Source organism: Opisthocomus hoazin, chromosome 14, assembly GCF_030867145.1.
Source record: "Opisthocomus hoazin isolate bOpiHoa1 chromosome 14, bOpiHoa1.hap1, whole genome shotgun sequence".
NCBI classification, from domain to species: domain Eukaryota; kingdom Metazoa; phylum Chordata; class Aves; order Opisthocomiformes; family Opisthocomidae; genus Opisthocomus; species Opisthocomus hoazin.
Window position 1 is genome coordinate 21,946,851 of NC_134427.1, and position 25,951 is coordinate 21,972,801.

Genomic DNA, 25,951 nt, shown 5'->3' on the forward strand with positions numbered 1-25,951 from the left:
CACCGTTCTATGATTCCCACGTGGGGCCGAGCACCACATTTTTTCTAAAATACTAAAATTTTCTTCAACCTTTCTGAACGAGTCTGGTAAGATTAAAGACTCTGGAGAGTTTGTGTGACTGAAACAAGCTCGAGGTGTTGGAGCGAAGACCACGAAGAGCCATTGCGGCCCTTGTGCCCCAGGCACGCAGGCTGGGTGCTCCCCGCCGGGCTGGAGGAGTGCGGCAGAGCTCCCTGAGAGGTTTTTGGAAGTGGCTGCAGGCAAAGGCGGCTGCTCTCGGTGTTCATTTCATGAGCCCCAACAGCTGCTCTGTCGCTGGAGCGGTGTGTGCAGGACAGCTGGCAATGCTGTGAAAGAGTTCGGTGCTTCTTGGGCGGGATTTACGCGACCGACTTCCGGCTATGCAGCTCATGAGAGAATTTCACGTTTCACACCAAGATGCAGCGCCTGCTTGTTCTTCTGCCTTTCAAAGCCACCTGGTAGCTTCTGCTTCAGAGTAGCTGTACCACCCTCTCACAAAGCTCTGAATTCCACCAGTACTACATGGAAACTTACAGCAATGCAGTGTTCAGCACTACTCAACACCACCAAAAATTACAGAGAATCATAAAGCAAGTTACCTCTTCTACGCACTCAACGGCGACAAAAAAAATCCTGCATCAGAAGTTACCTCGGAAGCGTCTCTTCTCTTTGGGGTTCAAGTCTGGCTATGATCCGTTCTTCCTCATCGTCCTCTGCTTTGTGCTACGGGTGGAAAGAAACCCTGAACAGCAGCCAGAACAGGAGCTAGACAACTGTTCCACCAGACCCCCAAAGTATACTGAGAGGTGACCCCCGAGATCCCCTGGTCGTACACCACCGGGTGTCTCGGATTAACTCGCGCAGAGGTGGAAAACTGCCTCTCCTACCGAGAGCCCCAGCAGTGGCCAACAACTCTTGTTGCCTATGAACAGATTGTTGGGTTTTTTTCCTCAGATGGTCCCAAAATAGCACGTGAACCTTACAAACACTTGAGAATTATCTAAAAAAACCAAAAACGCAAACCCAATAGGAATTAAATTAGATTTAATTAGATTTGTCATCCAAGTCCAAGTATATCCCTGTAGATATTGTCTGGAGAACCAGTAATTTTCAATTACTCATTTAGTCTTGCACATCCCATAATTAACACTAAATACAGATCAGTCATTACCTTTTGTTTAATATATGCCTTTTAATTTATTTTTAAATTCTTTTTAGTCTAAGAGCTACTGTAATTCCTCCTCCCAATTTTATTACAATTTTGGATATTCATGTAACCCGGAGCGTTCTTAAGAAGTGGATTTTTTCTTTGCAGAAACCTCAGCTCGTATTTGTTATCAGTGAACTTAGATGTATAAATCTATTTCCTGCAGAAATTTTAATTTACTGTTCAAAGAAGGCTACTATGGATCATATGGTTTATATAAAGAATGTGAAATAAAATGCATATATATTAAAAAGATAATCCTCTGAACAGATCCAGTGATTAGAGAAAACACAGAAAATTCAGTAGTTTAGCCTAGACCCAAATCTGCCCTGTTCACGTGTTTACAAAATAAACAGGTGTAAATCAGCAAAGTCCAAATAGGTGAAGTCTACCACATAAACTACAACAAGGAAATTAGTGGTTCAGTCAGAGAAATAATAGAAAAATTTACATCGGGTAAGGAACTAAGTAGAAGAGCTTTTAGAAAATTACAAGCAGAATTCAGGCATCAATCTTGGAACGAATCTTTTTAGTGAAAAGATTTTTTGTTAACTTTGCAGATGGAATCAGTCAGTGACAAAGCTGGGGGTTTTTTGTTGTTTTGTTTTGGGGTTTTTTTGTTTTGTTTTTTTTACAGGAGGAATGGGAGCACTATACAAGAAGAGCTGGAGGGCTGGGAGGACTACTGTAACGTAAGTACGGAGAAGTTCAACAGCCCAAAGTGTCACATGATGAGTCTGGGCTGATGGCACCAGTAATGAGACTGTCTGTTGGGTGCTCGTATAAACTAGAAGTGATGGAAGAGAAAGAGTCCCCAGTTTATCACAGAATGGCTATGAATCAGAAACACGATACAGCCATTAAGGAGACAAATGGGATCCTTTACATTTAATGGACCACACTCTTTTCACGGCAGAGGGAACTATCTACATTGAAATACCTGGTGCCTTGGCCACAAGCCATCATCTGCAATATCCGATTGTTTCTGGTCACCCCTATCCAAGGAAAATTAATTCAAACTGCAATAAATGCAAGCAAATGCAATAGGAAGATCAGAAACGGAGAACTTTGCTTTTTGAGAGGAGACTAACATTTCCTTTTGTCTAGCAAACGAAGACTAAAGGGTTTAAGTCTCTGTAAGCTTAACTAGAAAAATAAACTCAGTGGAACACTTCAGCTATTTATGCTGAAGAACAACTCTGACATGACAGACGTAGATCATTATAAATACACCAGCGAAGACATTATTTCACTACCAAACAGTTCTAAAACTGCCTTCCAGTAGCAGAAGTCAGGGCCAAATCCCAAATATTCTAAAACTGACATTTGCAATAGTCTAGGAAATTACATCTCATAAACCCTAACAGGGGACTGACTTCATGACTCAGCCTGACGTTCCCGTACCTGGCCTAACACCACCCCAACATTCTCTAAATTTCTCCAACAGTATTCAGTAACCGTTCCACGCTGAAGCAGCACGTCAGCCTGGCTGCTCCTGTATTTGTCCAAAACAACTGAGGACACCAGCTTTCAACAAAACCACCACACGTGCCCGCTGCAGGAATGCAGTATTTTTCCCGCAGGGATGAGCCGAAGGCTTAAAGTCCTGCTTTCACAGCTACAACGCCAGCCTGTCAACACACACAAGAGCCTGTCTGTGTAACCCAATGATTTATTTCGCTAACGCACACTGTCCATGCTCAGGTTTGGCTCCCTTTGAGGGGCAACTACGACAGCACAGGAGAAAACCCTCCACTTTTCGGAGAGGAACGCTGCAGCGAGAGACTCCTACAAGAAGTCCTTACAACAGAGGGTCTGTAAGCCAACCAAACGAATTATCTGGAAGACTAAATGTGATGATAATTCCGCAGTTTTTTCTTTTTTGGCAAGCCTTCCTAAGCTTCCCAAGCCTTGTTCTTTAAACCAGCCAAGCCATACTTGAAGTCCCAACGCAAGCACCGGATCTGGCCGTATCAGCCATTTAAAGGAAAGTGCCCGCTGTTGCCCTTCCCTTCGCAGCTGACCAGCACACGCCTACAGGGAGACGCACAAACGATTTTTCTTCTGTAAACACACTGCACTAGTCAAAAGGTTTTCATCTTTAAATTTAATTAAAGAAAAATGTCTCAAAGTGATTAAGCATGTCTGACTTCCAGCTTCTTTTAATGGCACAAGCCAGTGCAGTAAACTGTAGAAAGCGAGCTCAGTTAGAATTTTGTTTTAATTAAAAAAAAGAAAACTCAAGATGTGAGGTCCTATTAAAAAAGTGGCCATTCACTTGTAAACAGAATAAAAATGTTAAGAACACAAAGTTTCATACAGCTTAAACAAACCCACTTTTCTTAAGCAGTACAAGTAATGTAACAACACCGTAAGAACACCAAGCGCAGAAAACAAAAAAAAAAGGGCAGAAGAATCACATAACATTACTTACTAAAATGATAAATTATTTACATTGAATATTAATAGCTTGACATTTTTATTGCTCCAATGGTAGCGTGTTGACAAGCAACTGTAGTAAACTGTCATAGTGGGACAATAATAAACATATATTTATGTTTTTGCATATGGAGTTTTGTACCTATAAGGAAAGCACAGGAACTTCTTTTTTATTTATCAAGACCACACCAGATTTAGCAAAAATGTTTTCTGTTTTAAAGTCACTCATCTACAATTGAATCCACACTTCCTAGACTTGTCTGTGCATGTCTTGGAACACTTTTTTTCTCCCCTCCCACGGTAAAGCAACTTCACAGATGCAGGTGGGGAATCAGTAGGTAAGAGCTTTGATGCTCTGCCAGTATTCTTTAATATTTCAATACTCCTTAGATACAAAAACTTACTAGATACAAACCCAAGTATTTCCTAGATTAAGAACTAGAAAGGAAAGTTAGTGTCAACATGTCTATATGAAAAACTAAACACTGATTTGGTAGACAGTAACTGCTTTCAAAAACCTGCTGCAAACTCACACTACTGATGGTTACTAGTTCCCTTTTCTCCTTACTCTCCACACAATGCTTTCTCTGTCGCTGGAACCAGTCAAGGCACTTTCTTTACCACTTCCACTACACTTTGCTAAAATTAATCTCCATTATATTGCTACAAATTCTTTCTCCAATTAACAAGTATCCTCCATAAACAGGTCTACCAATTCATGCTGACTTCTTATTGTCAAAAATGAGATTTTTGGTCCTGTAAGATATAATCACCCACTGAATGTTTTTGTGTTAAAGCAAAGGATAGTCCAGGCAAAAAAGAACCTGTTGGCAGAACAGAAGTGCACAGAGTTCACAGCAGTACTTACAGCTGCCTTCATCTTTAAACGAGCTACGGAACCTGTGTCTTTCAGATGCAAATATAACACTGTGTGCTGGTTTTGCATTTTAATACAAATTTATCTACTTACTAAAACATGGAGCTTACTGTAAATGGCAGGTTTGGCTCTCATGCTCTTTACTAGTTGCTTTATGGCCACATATTTAAATGTCTATGAAAACACAAAAAGAAGAGACCCTTTCATGGTTTGAAGACTATACAATTAACAATTACGAACAAAGTAAAATGTAAAGAATTTACATACTTAAAATGTAAACTTTAAAGACTAATATTCTGTGCTTAAGTCCCTCGCGGTGCCTAGGAGAGACCCAGGGGCAGACCATCTGCTGCTGGCAGAGCAGGCTGGGGCACTGGACGTGGCCAGGCCCTCGGGATGGGGACAAAGGGATGAGGGTTGGAAAGCAGAATGGAGATCTTCTCCCGTCTTGGATCTCTGGGCAGGTGGCAGCACGGGGTAGCCAGGGAGCAGCCCAGAGGGACTGGGGGCTCCTGCAGCTCAGGGTGGTCTCTCAGCTCGACACAGCACTTCACAGAAACAAGACAAATCAGGCTGAGAAATTTTGAACGGAGTGCGATGAATTCAGCACAGACTGAGGAGGATTTCTTCTAGCAGCAAGACTGAAGACTGCTCAGCACTCACCGCTGGCAGGTACTATAACTGTCCTTAGGCTTGCCTGTTCTCTCAGTTGGAAAAGAACATTTTCAAAATATAGTCACATAAAGAAGAAAATAAGAACCTGCTGAGATTTCTTGAGTTTCTCACACAAAAAATGAAAATTACTAACAAAGTTCTGGCATAACAGAAAGAAACTTCCATTGTTCTGTTAATTAAGCTAAGCTCCCTTTATTTACTCCAGAAACTTATTTGTAAAGGAAATACATAGAAATATGTGTGCTATTTCAGTTTTGGTTTACACTGCATTGTTCTGCCACTAAATATTTTCTCTGCTTCCATTTAACACTCATCCTAAAAAAAATAAATTGGAGAGAACACTTTGCTTGGTTCTGTGATAGAAATCTGAGCTGCAAATTAAATTCAAAGAACACAGTAGTTTTTTATCCATTACGTTACAAATGCAGTTAAAGAGTTAGTTGTCACCAATCTACCAGTCAAACGATAACACTGCACCAAGTGTACTGATGTCAGAATCCGAAGCATCAGCCTGTGATATGGAAATGTACTGCCAGCGCTGGAGCCTGACACTCCTCAGCTGTACAGTAAGAACAGCACAAAATCTGATTCGAAGTCACAACTTGCATGAAACTGGCCTTCAGTAAATGCTGCGTACAAGAAATCTGACCTACTACAGTTATTAGAATGCAATGGTCTTGCAAATACTGTATTTTAATACAATATTGCATACTGATAAGATGCAAATACATTCGGAGGAAATCCCAAGTCATCCTGAAACTAAAAAGCAGCTTGGGATGATGTTGCAAGGAGTCAAGCTGCTGCAAAGAGATGCCTGGACACTTACAATGGTACTCATCACAACCTGCAGATACTCGGTCGTCTGCTGTTTCTTCTCCGCTTTCTTGTTTCTACTTAGGAAAGGGAGGGAACTTGCATTGGTTTTCATTTGCTTACTGCTATCAAGTGGTCTTGCTTAGGTCAGCCATTACAGGAAGTTTTTCTACAATTCCTTCCCTTCCTGAGATCAGGCAAACAGGAAAGAATCCAAAAATACTGGCAAATTCCACAAGGCATTTGTGGTTCTTCAGACTGCCTGAACACCAAAACGTATGCATGAACCCCTTCAGCTGATCTGCTTCCTCCTAGCTGCGTATTTTGAAACAATACTCCGATCTAGATAAAATTTCTCTCCACCGGAAGGGATGCCGTGTCAGTTAACTGTTACAATGTTGAAGTACTATCACACTACAAAAATAATGGAAGTGTTACTTCAGCTTTGATTTGGCCGTTCCAAAGTTTTCTCCTTAGTAACGAAGGTCTCCAATTATGAAACATTTTTTTCCTTACTTAAAAAAAAAAAAAACAAAACTTGACATACATATATTCCTAACTTAAACAGAGGCTTTAGGGTATTTTGCTAATAGCAGCCACCATCTACCCCACAAACGCAACTTTTTCACAGGTGAACAGTATTTAAGCTTCCTATTTCAGGTGCTACAAACAACACCTGAAATGCTTTAAAAAAAAAAAAAAAAGGACAGAAATGCTATGCATTTTTCATCCATTTACTAAACAAAGTGCAACTGAGCCCTACACATCTGATCGTATGTACAAACTCATTATGGCTTTACCATAAAAGCAGCCTGTGAATGGTCTATACAATCAGAGGGATACTAGCCACTGCCATGAATAAAATGACGTCGGACTGTTGGCAATAGAATAAGAGCTATATTACATTCTGTAAACCTTGGCATACCACACTTTACATTATGCAAAGAGTCAATATTTACAAATGCGTAGTGGGTAAAATAATTAACCCCATAATGTAAATGATGATTTTGCAAAGTGCAGGACAAAACCAGTGCTGTTGATTGCAAGTCCTATGCAAGCAAGTTATACTAAAATCATTACTACTAGACGCTTACCTGGACATTTCTACTGAGGGTTTCTAGGATCGCGATGCTTAGAATGAAATAGAGTATGACATGGCATTAGGTTGCATGTTTGAGGACAGCAAACATAGAAATTAATAAGGCAGCATGCTCAGAACAAGTTTAAGCAGCACTGATGTTAGATCCCTAGTGGCAACTATATCAGTTAATGTTAAAAATTCAGAGTGCAACATAGAAGCCTCGTTTAACATAAAAAAAATGTGCAAATTGTTCTTTTCTTAACAAAAGAAAGTAACATAGCCAGGAAGATACTCTACTAAAGAACATTTTTAAGTCACAGCAAAGTAGACCATCTTCTTTCCAAAACCATCTACAAGGCACTAAGGGTAGAAAATGACAGGTAACGTGAAAGATCAAATGCTGTTCCTCAGTCAGGTCGGAATATGGGATATTTTGGTAAGAACTCTATTAATATTACCTGTTGGAGAAGAGAGAAAAGACAAGAACAGAACACAGTAACCAAAAGGTTCAAACCTTCAGCACACTTTCCATGCAACATTAGCTTGTACACAAGACTAAACATATCTGAGATCTTCTGTAAGGAGGGAATGTTTCCCAGAATAACAAAGCAGAGGTTTCAGTCATTTTGAAACACAGGGCTTTTGGACACTTGACTTTTTTGGGGTGACTATCTCTTTCTTTAAGCCTACACAATCTTCACGGCTATGCATGAAAGTGGATGGGGGAACAGTACGACCACAGAAATATTTCGAATTCTGCTTTCTTAAATGGACTGTCCGTCTTGGTTAAAACTTTATGAAATTCAGAGCTAGCAAAAAAGAAAAAACAAGATCCAGCCAAAAAAACCAACACTACTATAAAAATGCAGTATTTCTGCACAAAGAATTTGAATCAAAGTAATTATGAATACCAATGGAAAAGGTGGATAAGCATTAAAGAACTACGGAGTGGTGTGGGAGTCACACCAGTGGACAAAGTCCCAGTGGTCTGCCTCACTACTAATTACAGACCAAACCAAGTGCACCTGCAGTGCACACACAGAATTGTTATGAAGAGAAAACATGTTCGGTGGTGGCAGTTTCTCGATATACGCCATGGCAGCACTTGTTAAAAGTGGCCTTCACGGGTGTGCATCAAACACGACGGCACGTTTTACTGAGAGATTTTTTTGGATAGGTGACAGTCTAGTAAGTTAAGGATTTTTCTCTATAAAATCATAGGTATGTTGAATACCAAGTAAGTAACAGAAGTAATACTTACATATTCCATCATATTGCTAGTTTCGCATTTCCTTTTACTCAGCTTCCAGTGCAAACCAAGCTAAGAAAATAATCATCAAAGGATTAATGCGTACCACAGAGCGTTGTCTTGATAAGCAACGTACCAAGTATTAGCACTATCAAATTATTAGGCTCTGGAACACTTCAGACACAGCTTTAAGATCAGTATAAAGTATGGAATTATAACAAGACTGTAAAATTCCTACATGTCAGTTGCGCAAAAGAAAAAACAACTTACTATTCTTAAAGCTGAAGAAAACAAGCTCTCTAACTTCTTACCTTATGATATAGTCTGTTGTTTTCCCATTCTAATAACTTCTGAATTGATCTTCTAGTCTAAAAAGTAAGTCAAAACTGTATTATAAATGGTTCGGTAGCCAGCCTCACACAGAAGAATCTTACTACTGCATTTCTGGCTTAATTTAAAACAAGTTAGTTTTATAAAAGTAGAACTGAGCAGAAGAAAAACTATAAATGGAAGTCCTACCACTTCTACTCCCCACTCCTCGACATTAATTTCTGAAGATCTTCTTCAGAAAAAAAACCCACCCATGTTTGTTAATTCAGGACTGCAACTTTCCCGGGATTAATTTACTTTTAGTAAGAGATCCTTTTGAATTTAGTATTTTTGCCCACCATAGCCAAGCCAATAAAACAGCATCTCCCACATTCTCTTGGCCAAATACTGCGCTCACCACAGGCGGTCTCCTGACAACACATAATCTACATACCTGTAATTTCCAGATTTTACTCATGTAATTGTTCTCTGAATCCTGAAAAAAATCTCAATACCACAGGACTCCAGCTCACAAACCGTGCCTGTATTTTCAACTCGCAGATACCAAAGTCAGACCTTCCTGTTCTGCTCCTTCCACAGTTGTGGGTTAGGAGAAGATTTTTGGAGTTTCAGTGATTTTTAAGGTCACAAAAAGATGATCTACTCTAGTTCCTGCACGGTATGCCACAGAATTCCATCCACCAATTTCTTTCCTAAAGCTAATAATGGTAGGTGAGCTACACCACTCATTAAAAAAAGATACAAAGCTATCCAATCCTGAGTCAAAGACTTAATGGTGGAGAACCCACCACTTCTTTGTAAGTTTTTCCAGTGACAAAGCTATCCTTGGAATTAAAACGTACACATTGTCTCCCGTTTCAACTGCCTTCGTTTCATATTCCAGCCTTTGGATCCCATAATGCCTTTTGTTGCTAGGTGAGTGCATGGGGACTGGCTGGGCTGGAGTTAGTTTTCCTCACAGCAGCTTGTATGGTGCTGTGTTTTAGATCTATGACTAAAATAGTGTTGATACCACGTCAGTGCTTCAGCTGAACAGCACTGACCAAAGGGACACTCCATGCCCAGCAATAAAACCGGGGGCTCTTCTTTCCAAAGCAGCCCATTGCCCAGAGCCAGGCTGCGCATCAGGCTGCTGCTGGGAGGCGGCGAGTGATTTGCCGTTGCATCACTTGGGTTTTCTTCCCTTTTCCTCCATCACTTATTCAACTGTCTTCATCTCAGCATGTGACTTTTTCTTATTTTTGACCTTCTGACTCTCTCCCCTGTCCTGCTTGGGGGGGTTTGAGTAAGCAAGTGGCTGGTGGGTGCTTAGTTGCTGGCTGGGTTCAGCCCGACACAAGAGAAAATTAAGAACCATTTTATACTTGTGACTGTTGATGATCAAATCGCTCTAGCCTATACACACACACACCCCCAGAGAAGTAACATGATCTTCCCTACTCCTACTTGGCACCTATTATTTGTACCTTGGAGAATTACATTAGCACTGCAACATCACATGGGCATTTATTTAGATTTTCACTGGCATAAGAATATTAAATATGGTTTTAAAATTGCAAATATTCCATCTGTGTATCTTAGTCATATTCCTCTACAATAAGAACATTTATAAAGGTAGTTAAAATGAGCTAAACCAAGTCCTGTAACTTTTTAGTGATACAGGCTTCAGCGATCAGCAGTTCAACAAGTCACTATGCCGTTAGTGCATTTCATTTTTTTTTTTTTAAACCAAAGACTCAATGCCAGTCAATGCAACTGTGGTCTTCTGGAGCAAGCTGGAAAGTTTGGCAAAACGCTTCTGTCATATTGTCTCTGAAAAGCGATGACTATCTCTTGGTTTTGCTTTCAACTTGTTTTATTGAAGATCACAAACTCCCAGAAGGCAGAAGTATTACTTTTAAACAGATTTCTACTTGAAATCTTTTTCTATAATTAAATTGACAAGTGTGAGAGGTTTTTTCCTGGTGCACCTACAAACTATTTACATTTGTGGATAATAACATTTTATGGCTAGAAGTCTTACAAACTATGTAGCTGCAAAGAGTTATCATTACGCTAGATCAATTTACGTATTTCCTAGACATTTACTGCTGTGATAAATCAGTTCTAAATGCAAACCACAGAGGCAATCAGGATCATGCTTACTTGATATTCCTAAAGCACTTTTCAGAATTATTACTTTGCACCTCATTACAAGAAATGTCAACTTTTTGTTGAAAATAAATAAATTAACAAGTAAAGGGAAGTCTTTAAACTTCCTGAATAGAAAACAAATCTATGCTTGCTCTTAATACAAACAGCACAGTAAAACACATCAAATAAACTACAGCTCAGAAATGTTATGGTAGCTATTACATACAAAAAAGTGATTTTTAATTTAAAAAAATATTTATTCGGGCGGGTGAGGGGGTGAAAAGTAATTTTCACTCTGGTTCAGGCAATCTTTGAAGGTCAATGTCCAGTTCTGCACTCATTTAATTCAATTCTTAGACCTTCAGTAATCCTGGAAATTCAGGTTATCACTGAACAGGTACTCCATCCTGTTGTTTGAACTGAGACGGGATTAGCTACTCCTAAGACTATTAATGCAATTGATAATTTGGTATCATTTACTTCATTAACAATTTTTTTTTTTTATTTTCTAAGGAATGGAAAACAGAATAACCTTTTGAATGCAAGTGAGACAAAAAAAAGGAGTTTTGAAATGGGGATGATACTATTAAATATTATTTAGTGTTACCAGTAATTGCAAAATAGATAAAGAAGCCCAAAACACGTACTTACTCTTTTGTTCAGACAGACTACAGGCCACAGGCTACAGCCCAGTGTGCAGCAGCAGCACAGACAGCCACAAAGCAGCCATTTTATGTTGACAGGGAGATTCTTTCTTAAACAGGCATTCACACGACTGATGCTGGTCTTGAATTCTTCTGGGGCAACCTGCAACAGAAGTGCTGAACTTCAGTGGAAAGCCATTACAGGTGTATTTTCTCAAAAATTGCCTCTACAGATTAAAAGGTAAATGAAACGTAATACCATCACACATTATGACCCTATCTTCTGAAACACTGGTCACCCAGTGAGCACGAAAAGTCACTTTCCTGAAACAATTTATGGTGTTACGCTTTGCAAAAACTTGCGCTAAAAAGTTAAACACTGCTTAGATGAACACCCTCATCCTCATTTGTTGCACCATTAATAAATCAATTGTCCTGATGACACAGTGGCCTCAAACAAAACCAGAAGTGGGACACAGCTGTGCAACATATGCACTGGCTACGCTGACCAAAAAAATGGAAGAATGACAGATATCTGGTTTCTGAGAGAATGCAGGGCAGCTTTGCAGTAAAAACACATCACATGGAAAAAAAGGATAACATTGTCCAAATTAATTTCATACCAATGCAAGTCTACACTGTGCCTGGGTGAAGGTGGACCTCTGTCCACAAACAAATTCCTAAAATGGTCCATACCAACATGAGGCCACAACGTCACTTGTGGCTGCGTCTTAAAATAGGGAAGCCCGCAAAGACATATACAGGATTATATTCAAGGCAGAGAAATGCATCTTGTACAGGGCTATCAATAAAGCGTAGCTGTTGAAAAACAATTTATTTAAATTAAGGAATATTCAGCAGAGCTTACTCAAAATAGTATTTTCTATATATTGCCACTGCAGTCACGGTGGAAACCCACAGTTTCTATTAGAAATAAGCTCCTTTCTCTGATAGCAGCATGTTTCTTACAAGAGTGAGAGCACTTACCTATTTACATAGCCCAAATCCCTCATCTCTCTACAGAACCTAAATAACTTATATCTGACAAGTCAAGTATAGATTAGTGGTATTGACTCCAAGATGGCACTCTTAACTGTAACACAATCCAGCATTCGAACACACAAAGCAGGATAATCAGATCCACCTTCACACTGGACTAGTCAGGCACAACTACTCAAAAAAATAAAAATAAAAAAAATAATAAATTAAAAAAAAAAAATTTCCTAACTACTTGCCATGTTGAAGAAAAAAACCCTTAGATTTAGTCTGTATACAAAGCTGTGCAACTACGACATAACCCTTCCAACCACGCCAGCCCAACTCTGCTCATCTGACTCTGCAAACAAGGGCAACAACAGCAGCAGCATTAATTTAATGACAAAGACTCCTTTCACCACAGGAGCAAAACTACGGGACAGGAAACGGAGAGGACCTGATCCTGCTGCCTCCGCCTATTCACAAGAGGTAAATTCATTAAAACACTGCAGGAAAGGGAGTAAATAAATACAACATCTGTTTCCTGGCCATTCAGATCACCATGCGGTACAGAGTCAGAGGTCATCTGGGTTTGTACACAAGCCAGGCCTACAGTCAGCAATACAAGAACATAATTTAACATTGTGATTATTTTATAGCTGGAATAAATAAGTACACAGAAAGTATTTCTTCTGCAATTATACAGACCCCCTCCGCCATATTAGACTTATAATGCTTCTTACATACACAAATGGAGCTAGTAAAAAAAATTTTCTTTGCACTGACTGAACATCAACATTTACATATATTTCACAACAGTGACTGGAAAATCAACACTTAAATATATTCTACAAAAGACATCTTAGTTGGAAAAAAAAAAAAAGGGGAAAGAAAGAAAATGGTAAAAACCACCAGAAATCCCATATATTGGGACATTTTCAATGAATGGAACAAAAATGACATTGTAACGTGGAAAAGTAGCCTGCACTTGCATGTACCTGAACAGAAGGTTTTACAGATCTCTTTGGCAATGCTGGCTCTCATATTTAGGATACCCCAAGTCTCAGATGTACGTCAGCAAGACCATTTCATCTTCAATGTGGGAGCAGGTTTTACGGTAAAGTACAAGCGGGGTGCTTGCACGCAGTACCAGTTACATTGCACAGCCTCTGCACTCAGACGTGCTTCAAAGTAAACTGCGGTTATGTCCTTTAACAGATCAGCATTCTCAGCTCTTCAGGAAGTTTACATGTTCTTAACATGTAGATGTACACAAATGGCACTTTCTTTGATAAGTCTCTTAAAATTCGTACAATTCTGTTTATTTGAAAAATAAAAATAAGTAGGTTTTTTTTTTCTTGTCCCCATTAGTACTTTTGCAGTGAATTCCACTACGAAAAGAGAACGTTTCCTTTTCTATTAGATGTAAAGTTTACTGGACCTTGACAACAACACAGCCCAACCCCAAAGTACAGCTGTATAGATCTACCAAAGACAATGGAATCGCACAGTCTAGAATCCAGTTTAACATGAGAAACCTTATCATTAGTGACAGCATCCAACATGAAAAGAAATCAACCAGATTCTTAGATCCCAGCTGGCAAAAAAATCTGGGACAGCAAGTAAGCACTGGGATGGTCAAATTCCCTACTTCTGTGCTACTTTTCAGGGAGTCACTGTACACATCAGGGTAACAGTTTGATGATATTTTAGAACAACAAGGTTGAGTACTCCCCTTCCTGCGGAACACAGCACTGCAGATGGCTAAACTAGAAACAACTTTGGATGCCACCAAGAAACAGAGCAAATTCCTACTTCAGAAACGTTGGTATGAGGTTTACTTGGATATAGTATTACAAAAGCACCACTACTACCTGCTAATGCACCACATACTTTCACATAAAGGTGAATTTCCTAGTTGTAACATAAGATGAAATTACTTAAGAGAGTATGGGCTAACCCAAACTATTAGATGTATTTCTCCCTTTGAAAAATGAAAGGTAATCACAGTAAATATTTGTCAGTCAATAACACATCTTCATTTGAAAGCAACCAGTGACCAAGGCAAGTCTCGTTCTGTGAAAAACAGAAGCAAAACATAGTTTTGTTGCACTCAGTTTACAGCTCAATAACAGTTAAACTTTGTTACACAGTGACAAAGAATGAAATATCTGTAAATAAAACAACTGTTCTAACTTAATAATAAAATTATATCCAAATGAAGCAGTCAATAAGGAATTGTGTTGATTTTCTGCGATAATTTTAAATCTTGCCTTTCTTACAGGTAAAGATATTGAAAGGTTAATATGAAACGACTAACGTATTTTAAACAAACAGAGAATTCACAGTGCCTCCTGCACAGAGAAAGCTCCCTACGAAGTCTAGTTTTTGAGTAATTTTGGAAATCTCTTGGAGAGTTTCTGTCTGGGTCTTGAAAAGAATGAGATAAGTACATAGCTCCTGGCTGTGCGGTACACCTTGTAAAGAGACACTAGTTCCTTTTAGGTCTTTAAGGGAGGGTAAAAAAAACAAAAAAAAACATAAAAGGAAAGGAGGGGGTGTCATAATATTTTACAACAGGATGCAAGAGAATCTACAAACACAGGAAGACAGCAAGTAAAGCCCAGCAGGCCTGATCTTTCTCCTTCAGTCATCGTGATCACAAACCCTATCAATCACATGTTGCAATGGGATCACAATACCAAGACCACATTTTATGGCTTACATTTCCCTGCCTCGCACAGTAATCTCTGTGTAGGACCCTTATTGTGTTAAGATCAGGGCAGGAAACTCCACTTTCTTCCTTAAGGTTCACTGCCTCCATCATTTTCTTGTCACCTGGAGCAGTGTGTGCTATTGTGCTATAGATCACGAAGAGTATTTTGTTAAAAGCTTTTAAAGGTTTCTTTTAAAAGAATTAATAATCCTATAAAATTGTAGCATACAGAATTTAAATATAGCTAGAATTTAAATTTAGGCCAAAGTCCAATCATATTACTGAAAATTAAATAATGCCTCTGTATTAAGTGTAGTTGAATCTTTTCTTAAAATATTCCATTGAAAAGCATGCACTGTTTGAAAGCCTAGCTCAGTATTTGTAAACCAACTGAAGCTTGCATCTCATCCTGCAAGATAAATATTAACTTAATCTAGCTGAATTAGCTAGGCCCAGCCTCTGACCTACCTGGTATCTTCCTTTCCCTTATTGTTTTACTGTCTGTGTTTTATCCTCAAATATACACATTCACCTTTCCCCAAAAAGCACGAAATGTGTCTGATTTCAATATTTACGATGTAATTACACGCATCTTAGCTCTAGACTAATTTACAGTAACTACCCAGACTCTGTAAAAACCAGGAGATGAGGAGGTAGGGGAGATGGGCGAAGAAGGAAAGGTATTTCAGATTTCACAAAAAGAAAATTAGCAGAAGGTTTACTATCATCATTCTGTAGATGGGCAAACTGAGGGTCAGGAAGCTTAAGTAAATTCCTAAGACTACACAGCATCATAAATCCAAAAAGTTAGTGCTTCCGGGAGAAAGGTGTAGCTAGTTCTATTTATTTAGGATTTTTATCATGCATTGGAAAGATTTCATCCTGTGTTTGAAAACCTAGATCTTCATCTGTATTTATTAAAAAGAAAAACAATACCATAGAGAAATCTACCAACCCCACCTAACAGCTTCATCTTTGACACTCCATTAGCAGGTGGGATATATTACTACTATCAATTCACAGTGGACAACAAAGCCATTAAACATAATGTTACACAGACATTCTGAATAAAGTATGACATTGCCTCATACTGTGTACTAATGCAAGTTCACAGTAAACATTTTAATCACAAACTGTTAATATAAACAGTCACAATGCAACTCATAAATTGTGATTTCATAAAAAGTCAAACTTTGTGTTTTAAGAACAGTAAAAGATCTTAAAAGTGGTGTATCAATTGACTACAACACTTATTACTGTGAATTATTTATCAGGGCATTTGAAGAAAACCTACTTACTGGAAAAAACTGACTGAGCTTTCATTTGCAGGAGGAATAAAGGTGATTGACTGCCGCAACCAGTGGAAGAAGCAGATTATTCATTTCTTGCAATTCATGAAAGTATTAAAAACCAAAAAACCCACAACTGCGGTTTTTAATGTCTTTCATGGCAGCGTGTGGCAGGCAGTAAGAATTTGATCGGTGTTTTCCCCTCACAAAAAGGAACTAATTTATTTTCAAGGTGTTCTTACTCAGAAAGCCCCTCAAATCCACACAGCAGAAAAAGATAACAGGATATCAGGATTCTCAACAGAAAAAGCATACCCGTATAGGGCAAATCCCTGCTCACGTGGCTTACGCTGTCACTGATTAGATCCACAGAGCTAGCAGGGTAAATGCCAAGTAGAAGAAAAGAACTTCCTCTTTCCTCTGGCTGCTGAGTTACGTCCAAGCAGTCAACTGAACTTTTGTTCACCATTTAACAAGAGGAGGACAATCAAGCAGAAAATGTGACAGACATTAATGCCTATACTAAAATGTGTAGCTACGGAGGCTCAGATTTGTTACTTCTAATACACAGCAGTTATTTGAGAGAGACAAGAAGAGATGAAATGATACAATCAAATTAGGTTTTAACACATCCTGCTAGGTATTTTCTACAGGCTTATTTACAACTAATCACAACTTGACTAAAAGAACAGAACAACTATTATTTCCAAAAGGTATTCTGTGGCTTTTCAGTGATCAGAAAGAGCTTCACAGAGAAGAATAAGCCTTAGACATGCAAGGCAATGAAACGCAACTGGCCCTCACATCAGACACTGTGGAATCAGTACGGACTCCTCCTTTTGAGCTCAGTGAGATTCTGAAGCAAGGCCAGGGTTCCCAGGCTGACTTTTAACAATCAAAAACTCCAAACAGCAACCTGCTTTTCAATTGTACTGCTGTCAAAAAAGCTGGACAAATTCAACACAAGTATTTCATGCATTATACTCTAGGGTGAAAATGAAGGAGAAAAACCCTAGATGGACTTGGCAGAACCAAGAGCCGCCATCCAGCTGCAGTTTAGTACACTGTCCATATGACTCAACAGCTACTGCAAGAGGCTGCAGAGGCAGCCTAGTTGTATGGTATGACATTAGAGAAAGGAGGAAGAACCAAATAATTTTTTTCCTCACGAATTCTGGAAAAGATACACAAAGGCAATATAAAATGAAGCAAATGAAAAGCACTAAAAAGTGAAACAGCAGAAAGAAGAAAATCCAAGAGAAAAAGAAATAAGAATTTAAAAGTCTAAAAAAAGAAAATAATGTAGGATCATAACCAATAAGTTTGCTACAAGATCTCATTAATTAATACCTACAAATGGATATTTATTAAACTTGCAATTAGTAAGATGACAGGACTCCAGAGAAAACAAGACTTGTCACCACTGATTTTCAGAACTAAGCAAGTATTATATTTCTGAAAATGTACTGAAAACCTACTTAAATTGTATATTTATCACTATAATGTTTTGTTCCTTAAAGTTTCAGATAAAACAGATTCTCTTCCAGAGATCTGTCTAAATATAAACTCAAGGCTTGACAGATATATTAAAAAGCGAGGCTTAGTATTTGCAATAATTGAATTCACACAGGAGGTAGCGCAAACTCCCGATATCTATAAAGCAAGGTTAAGTGAGTCTTGCTCTCATGCAGATCGCCTGCATGCAAGCAGTATGCCGCCATGCTGAGCTCTGCTGTCTCTGGAACATCAGTAACGACAGCAATCGCTGCAGATCATTTTTTCTTGTTTCTAAGCACACCGCAGGGACTGCTCATCAGCCAGTGAGTTCATACCGGACAGAGTTAATTCAACAGGCTTCAGTGCAATGCTGGCCTGCACGGTGGAGTCATGAGCACGTATCTGTAACACAGAAACCACTGGACGCACTGCATCTTTCCATTGAAAAGAACAGTTTAATCTCACACTTACCTTCCCTGTCAGAACAGAAGGAAATTCTGTATCAAACTTGTTGCTCAAGCCAAACCTTGAAAACAAAAGAGACAAACAAAATATATTCCACCTAACTTACTTTGATTCCCTTAATAAAAAAAATTAATAGATTTTGTACTTAAAAAAAACCCCCACTATTAAATTCTTTTGCCCTTACATTTACATCATTTCACGAGCTTTCAATCTAAGTTTATATCAAGTCTCGTGTATCATTCATAAGGTCATTTGTAAGACAGAGCAATATAGCTTGTTTCCTTACTTCAATACCTTCAAATTGCTAAAAGCACAAAAATTTTTTACGATTGGATGGCATTAAGTTTCAACATTTGCTTTAAGAAAAAAAGCTCCAGCTATTAAATTTCAGTTTTACTAGGTTCAATAATCCTTTTACTGCTAATTTTCTTACTCATGCAGTTTATTCACATGCAACACATCAAGCTAGTTATAAGGAAGCCATTCATCATATTAGAAATTCATAACCATATAGTTTTAAAAAATTGCTCTGGGCTGGGTTAAACTATCTCATGCAAAACATGTAAAAGCCTACACAGAGAACAGTGTTAAAACAACTCCCAACTTCAAGAAAATAAGTTGTAGGTATCACTGTGGCTATTCTTCATTGAAGTGTTCTTTTTATTGAGCAAGAGGTAAGTCTTCTTTATAACCAGTGAAACCCACAGGGAGCTAGACTTTGGTGCTAAACCTGCATTACCACTAGCTCCAAAACCACTGAACCAACTGAAATTTCCAAGAAGCTGGTGGTGTAGATCAGCAGGATGCCAACAGTGCAGGATGACTTGACTTTTTCATTGTATTTAAAGCATGTAAGTAAGCAAGAAGTTAACTAAGCTCTGCCGCTAAATCTGCTGGCTTCTACAGAACAAGAACTCTGATGCCCCATCCTCTCTACCTCACTTGAAAGCTTTAACCTTTGCCGTTCAGTAATTTAACAAAATACAACAGCAGCTGACATCTCAGCTACAACCTTTGTGTTTGAGCAGAGCTTAATGTTAAGTTTGTAAAGTTAAATATACTGTACATCAAGTTCATTGTCAGCTCTGCTAAATTACCTCCTGAGTAATTTTGTTAAAAAAAAAAAAAAAAAAAAGAAGAAAAAACCCGAAATGATCACAGCCAAAAGAGGAGCATGAATACATCTGGTATTGTAGCATTTATTGTAGAAACAAACCTTCTGGAGAGAGAGGATTTGCTCCGAGTCAAACTGACACCTAAAGTACTCCTTACTGGTCACTTGTACAAAAACTAGTACTGCTGAAGGGCGATCAGTCCCCCAGCATTCTCTAACACACACCTACTTATGCGCACCGTGTAGTAATTCAGATGTTCTGAACTTGGCAATATAACTTGCTTAGAAGCACACAAAAATGTAAAATAAACCTTTAAGAAGAGAGAACTATAATAAAAGAACTTGTGCTGTCTTTAGAAATCCAGTAAGCTAATTAAAATGTTTGTCAACAATACTGGTGAAATCCAATCAAGTTCTTCACTGGCTAATTTTAGCCTTGACTCTTGTAAAGTGCAGCATGTTGGAGCACTAGTTGTGTAAAACATTAAAGAAAACCCCAACGCGTGGATCTTAATTGAAGTATTTCTCCACCTTCGTCTCTTGTGCTCTTCAAAGCTCTGTGACCAACTGCCACCTACTCGTGTCTGTTTCATTCAACGTATTTTCACTGAAAAGTTTCTGGAAGTGAACGTGAGTGAACTGAACATCAGCACAGCATGGCCTACTGCAAATTCCAGTGAACCGGGGAGCCATGATGTTAAATCAGTGCTCCAAAAGCAGTAAAAACAATAAGATTTTAGGCAAGCACAAAGATAAGGAATATAGCACATTTCCATTCTCTGCGAATCTAATCTGGCAAGTCAGCCTCCACATTTTGCAGCTTTTCTTTTTAAGCTGAAATCCAAGTTTTGTTATACTGTATTTTTAAGGAAGCTTGAGAAGCAATAAGGTAGTCTTTTCAGTCTTTAAAAAAATCCAGAGAAGACTAAGGATATGAATCACATACATAAGCCTGTTTTGTGGAATACAGACTTTTCTGTGTATCAGCAACAAAACTACCTGGAATGCTCACCAAGTTGCAGCAACCAGACAACATAATAAACGAACTACTGGAAAGTCCAGGCAATACTGCAGAATTATTTACTCTACCTGTGTAACAGACCAACTCCACTAAATGATGCCAAAGGTCCACCCAGCCCAGAACACAACTCTTACAGCGGCCAGCAGCATATGTCCAGGAAACAGCAAAAGGGAAAAAAAATGCAAACGCGTAGTGGCATTTCCCCAGAACACTATTCTGACCTTCAATTCATAGTTCAAAAACTTCCAAAGCCATAAGTGGTGGTTTTTATCTCACTGGTCACACATACTCATTAAAATTTCTCATTGCATCCCCCATTTCCATAAAGAATAACAGAAATCAATGCTGATTTAAATCTGTTAAGAATACAATACCGCAATACATTTTATTATGTTAAATTTGAAGGCTGATGTCATGACACATATTTAAAACCCGAAAGTTTTATCAGTTGCCAAAACATTCCATTCAGCTATAACACATTCGAAATGCCACTCTTTGACAGCTGCAAATGGCTAAAAGAATACAACAGGTTTTGACTATACTGAAAATAGGACTGTGCTACACTAGAATACCACGTTTAGTCAGCATCACTGATGGCCTTTAGCACAGTTTTACTAAAGTGTCTCTAGAAGTTTTACAGACTGTCCTCGTGATGATTTACCACATAGCTCAGAAACATAAAACTCCTCTTAGATGGGGCGGGGGGATTCAAGAACCAAAGCATTCTGTTAAAGCAGAATGTTGTACAGTTCTACAGCTTTGTAAGCAACTTTGTAAGAGTACTGAAGGGTTACTAGTATATTTAATCTAAAAAAGACGGAAAGTCTTGATTAAGACTTCATTAGACCTTCTACAGCAGACTAATAATCTAGCATGACTTGGCCTATGAAGTCTTTTAAAATTCAGTACATTTAAAAATCACTATGTAAAATGAGTTCCAGTACCTGTCCTGGAAATCATTTAAAACATCAGTTGGTGGCAACTTCCTTCCGGGCTAGTTCTCCACGTCCTCACTGTAAGCTGCCCAAAGGCTATCATTCAGAAATTCAGGTAAATCACCCCTATACCTCAGCTGTGATTTTCTCGCCGGATGACAAACCTCTCTGAAATCAAAGCACTGCTGCCCATAGGCAACAACACTGGAACAGAACCAGGATGACCTCACTTTCTAGTTCTCTCTGTCTTTCTCCCTGTTTTAATGTATGGCAGCAGACAAGCCCTGTCATCTCATTTTCTCTCATTTGTAAAGTGGACAGAATGCAACTTCTCATACAGAGCTGTAGTAAGATACATTCATAAATCACACATGAATTAAAGTCTGAAAGGAACACCCTCAATCATCAGTTGCAAACGCCAGCTGCAAAAGGTATCCCATTATGACATTCTTTCCATTAGTTCGCAAAGCACAAGGAAGTACGGTCTCCTGTCCCCAGAACTGAAGAGGGAAGGTTTTGGAAAACACTTTCTCATATCAAGAACAGACATATTTACGGGTGCTTTGCTTTTTTTTCCCCCTTTTGACTTAAATAGTCCTTCATTCTTGTTTATGCCACTACTGTATTTATAGATAGTAATGAGCCTTACGGGACTACACAAGCTAAACCTGTTTAGTCAACTCCCGTATGATGGGGCTCTGCAACCTCCTTTCAGCACAGCTCCTTTCCCCACACCTAAACCAGGTTAAGTTTAGCCCATCTTGAACAGATGAACTCAGATTCTACATACTATTCTTTATAAGGAATCATCTTAGCTTTGTCCAACATTAGAGAATAAAGACGTTCATCAAGAGCCCTGAACTGAGTTCTCCTTTAACACTTGGCACTTCCCTCCCTCGTCTAGGACCTTTCCCTATGAAGCCAACAGAATCTGGAACTGAAGAGTGTCCTTACCCACAGATGACCTTTTGGAAAACAAAGTTTTTGATAACTAGTGGAAGGCTGAGGTCATTTGCTATTCCAAATATGTGGAATCTGCTATTTTAAATATGCAGAAGGTGGAGTAATATCAGATAATAATCAAATGTCATCTTATCACTAGGGACAGCACCTGGTTCTTCCCTGCCTTCCCTAACTGATGACAATACGCTTTTCAGTAGCACCTGGACTGTGGATCCCTGGGGCACTCCTAAGAAAACAATGGAGTAACAAAAGTTAACTTGTATCCAAAAGCAGGTTTGCAGACTGAAGCAGGAATCACAAGCGGCACACTAAGCGCAGAAATACCCTTAATGGCTTTTACTGTCCATCCACATGGACTTCATGATATAGAAAAATTCCATCAGATAAATAAAAACTTATTATCAAGTTAGAGGTTGTTTACTGCTCTGTTTTTGAAAGTTATCACCATTGCTTTGAGAGGCATATGACTCAGTCTTCACTAAAATTGTATTGAGATATTTGGATACACCAACCAGAGTCACACTGACTGTGCAAGAAACAGCGAACAATGGGCTTGTAACTCACTAAAATGGAATTTCAGAAGCAAACAAAAAGCATTTACTAGGTCCTAGTCATTTCTCTGTGCTAAAATTCAAAAGCTTTCTGAAAACAATAAATATGAATGATAGTTAATTTTTTCAAAGTAAGAATATTCTAGAGTGAAAAAGCATTGAACAAGATGAGCATAAATTTTGCTAACCGCTTTCACACACATTCTCTTTCTGTGAGTAAAATAAAACAAATACACTTCACATGATCACTCTTACCATGCACAGGGGTAAAAGGGTTAGCAAAACAGTCAGTGGAAAAAGCAAGATCCTGCTAAAAACCCTCAGAAGATTCCTAGAATTTGTATTTAGTACTGTTCGATACTGCAGTAGAACTCTGTTAGCGTCAGCAGCTCATTGACAAGGTTATAAGAATAAAAACTCTCATGCAAGAAACTAATACAGAGTTTTAATCTACTTGGGAGTTTTACAAGAGGAGCGTACATGAAAAGCTGGACCAGATGACAACCCTGGAACTAGAGAATTATCCCTTCTCTATACACCAAAAGTATCCAAGGCAGCCAGTGTCAGATAAGGAACAGAAGGCATCTGAAACTAAAATCCAAGGAAAACACTAACTTTTTAAAAATAACTTATTTTCTTTTTCTTTTTTCCCCCAAATAGAGTGTCTGACTTGTCAGGACACAAATTTCTATGAGCAATTTTCCAGTCAGGTTCAGAAAACAAACACAAGTTTTACTGGATGATGTATCTCACTTCCGTAACTAGAGCAGGCTGCTTCTGAAGCCAAGTAATTTCAAAAGCAGCAGCACCTCTGTGATCAAAAAGTGACAGAATTTCAGAGCTGATATATACTAACCAGAAACTCTAGGAAGCAAAGTATTTCCCATTTAACAAGGACGTTAGGATTACATACTATAGTGTCCAGTATTTATCTGATTTTATTGATAACATCCACTAACTGGTTTTACTAACATAGGGAGATTTAAAAATACATTATGAACTGATAAAGGCTGCCTTCTACCATTCAGGAAGGTATACTCGTTACAGGAAGAAAGCTGTGAGGAGTGGAAGAAAGGGAAAAGAAGGTGGATGGGAACTCCGTTCAGGTAGTTGCAAGGGCATGTATGCTAGCTCATGATTTCCACGTCACTTACGATAATCGCTTTCTTTTGATGTAGACATCACTAGTCAACAGAGTTCTTGGAGATGCTCCTGCCCATCCCCAAAAGATGCTGGGGCCAAGAAGGAACTTTAAGGAACATCACTAATACACAAAAAGCATCACAGCAGACAAAGCAAATAGATGTGCAAGATTGTTTCCAGTTTAGTGCTTAAAACCACATAACTAATAAGATTGGTGTGTGCTATTCTGATCATTTCGCTTGTGTTACATCCCTCCTTTAGTCGGGCCGCATGCTATTCGGGGTCAGGACAGAAAGAAAATCCATCAACACAAGCAAGTACACTGCGGTGCAGCAGAGCAGCTATCCACTGGCACTAGCTCAACGCAAACCTGATTTTGACTTACATGACGGACATAGTACCAAATCCAACATTAGTTCTCTTAGGATGAGAGAGCCTTCCCCACTAGTGTTTTTGCTGCAGATAGCTAGATCACACTGCACCTATTTACAGAGAGAAACGGGCATTCTTTTATGCAATCCAAAGACAGACCCAAAGCAACAAAAGCTTGGTGGATCTCCACGACACAGAAATTTCAATACCTCCCTCCTCGTCATCCATAACAACCTGTTACAGATGTACTTCGTTATATTAATTCCTCCGCTTGCAAGAGTAGCAATATTAAGAAAATCCCTACGAGTAAGCATTACGTGTAAGATCACGCCGTTCGCTCATCTCCTGTTCCAACTGTTTGAACGAGCAGCCAACGTTCTGGCTCACGTCACGTTCTAACGATGAAAAAGCCACCTAACCTAAACCAAACTCACAACTTGGTCTGGAGCAGGGCCACGTGCCTCCCCTGCAGCACAGTGCGAGGGCTGCAGGGCTCCGCTGGGACACAGCAGGGTCACAGCGAGCCCGCCCGAGCAGACCGCTCGTCCTCGCCCCCCGGGCTGTTGACTTTTGATCTACCAGCTTGTTTGGAAAAAAGCAGCACAGCCAGGACTGCCAAGGCTGAGCGGCTGCTGCTCCGGCACCCAGCTGAACTCCAGTTGGTCGTTCGCGACTTGGGCTTGCCCCGAGCTACTGGGAAACACGGAGTTTCCCGTTTTAAGACGTTAAAAGCAAGACTCCTCTCACAGAAGGGGTGACGGGGGGGGGGGGGGGGGCAGATCACGGCGAGGCGGGCAGCTCGCCTCCGCGGGGAAGAGCGGCTAGGGGCAGAAAGGGACCGGGCTCAGCCCTCCTCGCGTCATCCCCCCCCCTTCCCGGTGGGGAACCGCGTCCTCGGCAGCAGCCGGGTGCTCCCGCCCGCCCCCGCCACACCACACCGGCCTGTCACGCTGCCTCCTGCCCGCCGCCAGCCCCCCCACTCCTTACACGGTGATGTGCCCGGCGCCCCGTACCGCGACGGGATCCGGCGCATCGCGGGGCCGGGGCAGCTCCTGGCTCCGCACCACAGGCTCGGACTCCTCCTCCTCCTCCTCCTCCTCCAGCTCATAGATAGTGTCGAAGTCCGCCATATTGGGGAGTAGTACGCTCATCTCAACCCCTCCCCTCGCACCGCCTCACCCCGCGCCTGCGCACTGCGCACCGGGGGGGGGGTGGAGCCCCGCGCGTTCAGCGGGCGGTGGGAGGCCGGCGCGCAGGCGCAGTGCAGCCCGAGGCGGCTTGTGCGCGCGCGCGGCCGGGAGAGCACGCCGCGGCGGGAAGGGGGGGGCGGGTGGCACGAGGGACGCTGCGTCGGGCTCGCCCCGCGGGGCAGCGCCGGGCCGCCCTCCCGCCGCCGCCTTTCCCCCGCCGCCGCCTTTCCCCCGCCGCCGCCTTTCCCCCG

At 40.1% G+C, this 25,951-nt stretch overlaps 1 protein-coding gene across 1 annotated transcript; it reads right to left on the reverse strand.

Moving 5' to 3' along the window:
- Nucleotides 1-1,082: 1,082 nt before the first annotated feature.
- On the reverse strand, nucleotides 1,083-25,669 carry CHIC1 (cysteine rich hydrophobic domain 1). Its single transcript, XM_075435328.1, has 6 exons — nucleotides 25,498-25,669; nucleotides 18,418-18,472; nucleotides 11,477-11,632; nucleotides 8,674-8,730; nucleotides 8,375-8,434; nucleotides 1,083-7,571 (listed from the first exon to the last, which is right to left on the reverse strand). Exons 1-6 carry the CDS (start codon nucleotides 25,659-25,661, stop codon nucleotides 7,521-7,523), a joined length of 543 nt encoding a protein of 180 aa, XP_075291443.1. The 5' UTR covers nucleotides 25,662-25,669; the 3' UTR covers nucleotides 1,083-7,520.
- Nucleotides 25,670-25,951: the final 282 nt, after the last annotated feature.

Bases quoted from the DNA above. Each gene is read 5' to 3' on its own strand.
- CHIC1 (XM_075435328.1), bottom strand. From the start codon at position 25,661: ATGAGCGTACTACTCCCCAATATGGCGGACTTCGACACTATCTATGAG. The intron at 18,473-25,497 runs GTAAGGAGTGGG...TTTGTTTTCAAG, and splicing joins GGCGCCGGGCACATCACCGT to GTTTGGCTTGAGCAACAAGT. The intron at 11,633-18,417 runs GTAAGTGTGAGA...CTTCTGTTGCAG, and splicing joins CTTCTGTTCTGACAGGGAAG to GTTGCCCCAGAAGAATTCAA.